Genomic DNA, 4,412 nt, shown 5'->3' on the forward strand with positions numbered 1-4,412 from the left:
GGCCCATGACTGTATTTCCTTTGGTTTCTTTTCACAGAAATGGAAGACTTCATCAGCTGTACAGCTTCCTCCAAAAATTACAGTTCACTTGCATTTGTTGCAGCCAGCAACCAAAAGCACCCCCAATTTCTTACCTGAAATTCAGAATGGATGCAAAAATCTCAAGGAGACGTGTCAGGAAAAGGAGTCATGCTGCCCAGGGTATTGTACTCTGAATTACAGACTTCAAGTTTAAGTACATCCACTGCTTATGAGTTGCAATTTAGGTATACCATCCCTTCAGCTCCCTTCCAAGTACACAATTAAGACTTATTTTGCTTTTTTGTACATTATGTAGCAGTAACACTACAGTTTACAAAAATAACAGTATTTTTGTAATTAGATATTTAAGTAAATAAATACTTTTGAAAAGATATTCATACTAAAAATAAAAATGACAGCCTGCTTTTCCACAATAACAGATTCCATAGTACTGCCCAAATCAGTTCTGATTCTCACAAACTTGGGCATTAAACCTTCAGTCTTGTAAGCAGAGCTTAGAAGTATTATTTCCCTGTATTAAGTAGGAAGACTGTACAAGAAATAGTGCTCAGCATTATGTGCTAAGTACCAGAGAACATGAGAAGCTTGTAAGCTTGTTCAGCTGTGCAAGACATTACGAATTATGATTACAATTACTTTGCCATTTTCCTGTGGGACACAAGGATATGCATCTTTGTAGCATACTGCACTGGTAAATAAAAAAAAATTTCAAAGAAAAAGCAACTTTAAGGAAGTCTCCTTGACCTGTTAATGGTTGCTTACCCTCTATAGCTTCTACAAGTCTGGGAAACTGTCTTGGACATGAGCCACCAAGCTTGTCCTAAAGCAAATTTTTCCACAAGAGATAACAAAAAAGTCTGTCAAAGGCAAAAACATTATACTAGAAGCAACACAGGGCTCCATCCTTCTCTGAAGACGGCTCTGTAAAAACATGTATTTCAACTAAGTTGCGGATGTAGCCACTGACCTTTAGTTCCATGTGGAGATGCACATGTTCCATGCATGTCAAAATAATACCAGTTTGAAACTGCAATGACATATGCTGTTTTTGTATATCTAATGTAGAAGCAACCATCAATATGCACTCCTCAAGCTTTTATTAAGTAACTGTTTACAAGATGTTTAACAGATCCTTAAGATCAAGTCCTCTCATCGCTAGATTCAAATTTTATAACTGACCTGTTACAAAAAGGAACGAACATTAAGTTTAGATGAGCCCTTTACATAAAGCTCTTTCCCAAACTAGGTCTTTAAAAGACTATCTTCCCATGCAAAATTTTGATAACGAAGTAGTAAGTTCAAGGGATCTACTATTTTCCACTTGCAAAACCCCCATCTTTTTACAGCAGCATACTAGCTACCAAGCATCAAACACTTACTGAAAGTTTTAACACTTAATACCTGAAGCATTTCCTAAAAAATTGCTTTTTACTTCCTACATTAAGTGATAATCATCACTGGGTTCATCATAACAGAGTACATTACATTGCTGAAAGCTGTAGCATATGATACAAGCTACTCTTTTAAACATTAAGTGTCCCATAAGCTCAATTGTAAGGAACATTAAGTTTGGTACTAAAGTAGTTTTAATCCCATGACTCAAATGCACTTGCAGAATATGACATCTTCATTCCTCCTGGGTTCATGTTGGCTCTGGCTCCATAATTCTAGGAAACAGAACAGGTAGTAGTTTAGAATCATTAACACTTTCAATCATTTAACAGTAAAAGTGACTACAAAACAATTTTAGCTTTCTGCATGCATGTATCTCAATGTAATTTGAACATCGTATTTTTAAAATAAATACAGAAGTTCCTTCACCATTAAACTTCTATACATAACATTTTTAGACCCCAGTGTGAAATTAATGCACTTTAATCAACCTCAGATTTTATCAGGTGTGGGAATAATCCTTCCCAAAGTTCAAATCCCAACTTCTTCTCTTACCCAACACAAATCAGTTCACACAACTTTTGGGAAAAACTTCCTTCTCCATTTCTTATTTAAGAATGACTGTCTGCATTACTTTCCCAGCAAAATCCTTTTCCTTTGGAAAAAGGATGAAGTCAAATCATCCGTAAGATTGTCCCAAAATAATCAAATAGAGCCTCAAACAGATTCCTCTTTCAAACTCATCATTTGATTATCAAATTGCCCTTTCATGCATTCCCTTTGAAAGAGAAAGTGAATATTGTAAAAACACAAATAAGATGTTACCTTTCTTCATCAGAAGAAAGGGCATCAGGATCTTTATTGAACACTAGATGATACAACCCTCTCTTTCAGTAACAGTAAAACAGCAAAAAACAGCTTTAATAGTTAATTTCAAAGAAAAAAAGAGGGCTGATTACAAATGCGCAGTTTCTGTCAGAATCACTGACATCAGAAGGTCTCATAAGAAAGGAATTAGAACCTGATGATCTCCAACTCAAGAGTTGGTGCACTGCATATATGTGATTAAGAGGGCAGTACTCCCAAGGCAAACAGACAGGTTTCCCCTGAAACTCTTCTATTCACAAGTACGCAGACAAAGAGCCACAGTCAGATTTGGTAACTCGGACGACGTGAAAGACAGACTTGGACCTAGAAATGACAGATTTCATGAAATGCTGGAAGACACTCCACAAAGGTTGGAGATGTGTATTTGGAAGCAATCTAGACTCAAAGGTTGATGAGATCCACCTTTGAAAGCAATCTATAAAAATTAAAAAAGTGTCCTTGAAAGAAGAAAGATCCACTGAGGCTGCAAGCGTGTGAAGGAAGAAAAAGTTTAAGTGTGTAACTGAGGTCCCATGAAGACCCAAATAAAAAAGAATCAGATCTAATGAGGGAACTAGTCAGGCAGGTAAATACACCCAAAACACCCATTACTTTCAATAATTATGGTATAGAAAAAGATAATTAATGAAAGGAAGGTCTGAGCTTGAACTCAAGCTTCAGACCTTGTGTAAGCAGTGAGAGCAATTATTTCTCTTGTGGTCTCTAAGAGAGTATTAATATTTGGAATGCAACTGAGATGTGATAAAGCTCTTATGGAAGCAAGAGATCAAGAAAAGCCTTTTGATGCAGGCATTAAAATCCAAGTAGATAAAAGCAAGAAGTATCAAACATCAGTTGAAAAAAAAAAGTCATTCAAAGTAGGAGTAGGCATAGAATTTAAATCCTGAACTAATGACTGCAGAGTGATTTCAGAGCTATGCCACCTAGGCTGTCTCATTTACTCAAGCTGTATTTTAACATCTGGCACCAGCAACACTAAGAGACCAGAAGGCTCCTCCTTATCACAGACATTAAGAATAATTTTGACATGGATCAGATTGGGGCATTTATCTAACTATAATTAGCTTAAGTTTTTAGTCAAATGAGTTACTTGACTGAGCGATTCATAACAAGCAGTGACTGTATAACTAGCAACTATTTGCTCCTACCCCACATGTGCAGTAGAGAAACTTCTGGTACTACAGCCTTTGTGTATGTTTGCACAAACCTTTTCTTCCACAGAGTAATTTTTGACACTAGAGATGAAGACTAATGCAGCTAGTAAGGCCACACTGTAAAAGTCCAAGTCAAGCAAGTTGTTCAAAATTAGTTTCAGAAATACCGGGCATTTTGATGATGCACAACTAAAATAAGGGACAGTTACCATTGGAACAGTTTCAGTGGCATTACTCTGGATATATACTGCTAAACACACTTTTATACTGAGAAAAAGTCCCAGAAGCCAAGACTTCCAGTTCATTCCCAGACTTACCTTTTGGGTATTAACTGATGTAAAGATTCTTTCTCCTTGAAAACCAAAAGCAAGTTCTTCCAACCAAACAGGAACTTCCTGCTGGGCCTACATAATTAGAAAAGTGAATTTAGAGACTTTGACTGCTTTAACCGTATATAAGAGTTAATATTAATATTAAGTCATATTAAGAGTTCCGTAACTGTACCAAAGAAATAATAGTTGCTCAGTATATTAAAGTGAAATCTAAACAACAGAAAAAGTTAAGCACCAAGATTTGAAACTTACATCTGAAAGCACTTTAACTAGAGATCGTGCAAGATGGCCATCTGTACTGTTATCAAAGAAGCAAACTGCTTTGCCTACATTTCCACAACGACCAGTTCGTCCAATTCGGTGTACATAGTCTTCAATGGTGGAAGGAAGATCAAAATTAATAACATGTTGAACGTTTTCAATATCCAGACCTCTTGCTGCCACTGAAGTTGCCACGAGAACTGGACATTTCCCAGAACGAAAATCCTGCAGAGCTACTTCTCTCTCTCTCTGTTCTCTATCTCTACAAAGACATCAATAGTTAGAATGGGTGTCTCAAAAAATCGGCAGTATTATTTAAGGGGGGGGGGGGGGGGGGGGGGGG

General features: G+C 36.8%; 1 protein-coding gene across 1 annotated transcript in view; it reads right to left on the reverse strand.

Annotated features, from left to right (window-relative positions):
* Positions 1-1,628: 1,628 nt before the first annotated feature.
* DDX4 (DEAD-box helicase 4) overlaps positions 1,629-4,412 on the reverse strand; it is a 32,564-nt gene continuing 29,780 nt past the window's right edge. Inside the window, exons 15-17 of the mRNA XM_009272554.1 lie at positions 4,061-4,331; positions 3,794-3,880; positions 1,629-1,709 (exon numbers count right to left, since the gene is read on the reverse strand). Of these exons, the coding sequence (XP_009270829.1) occupies positions 1,629-1,709; positions 3,794-3,880; positions 4,061-4,331 (439 nt within the window). The remainder of the gene's footprint in view (positions 1,710-3,793; positions 3,881-4,060; positions 4,332-4,412) is intronic.

The sequence above is a fragment of the Aptenodytes forsteri genome, unplaced genomic scaffold (genome assembly GCF_000699145.1).
Source record: "Aptenodytes forsteri isolate BGI_AS27 unplaced genomic scaffold, ASM69914v1 Scaffold92, whole genome shotgun sequence".
Classification (NCBI taxonomy): Eukaryota; Metazoa; Chordata; class Aves; order Sphenisciformes; family Spheniscidae; genus Aptenodytes; species Aptenodytes forsteri.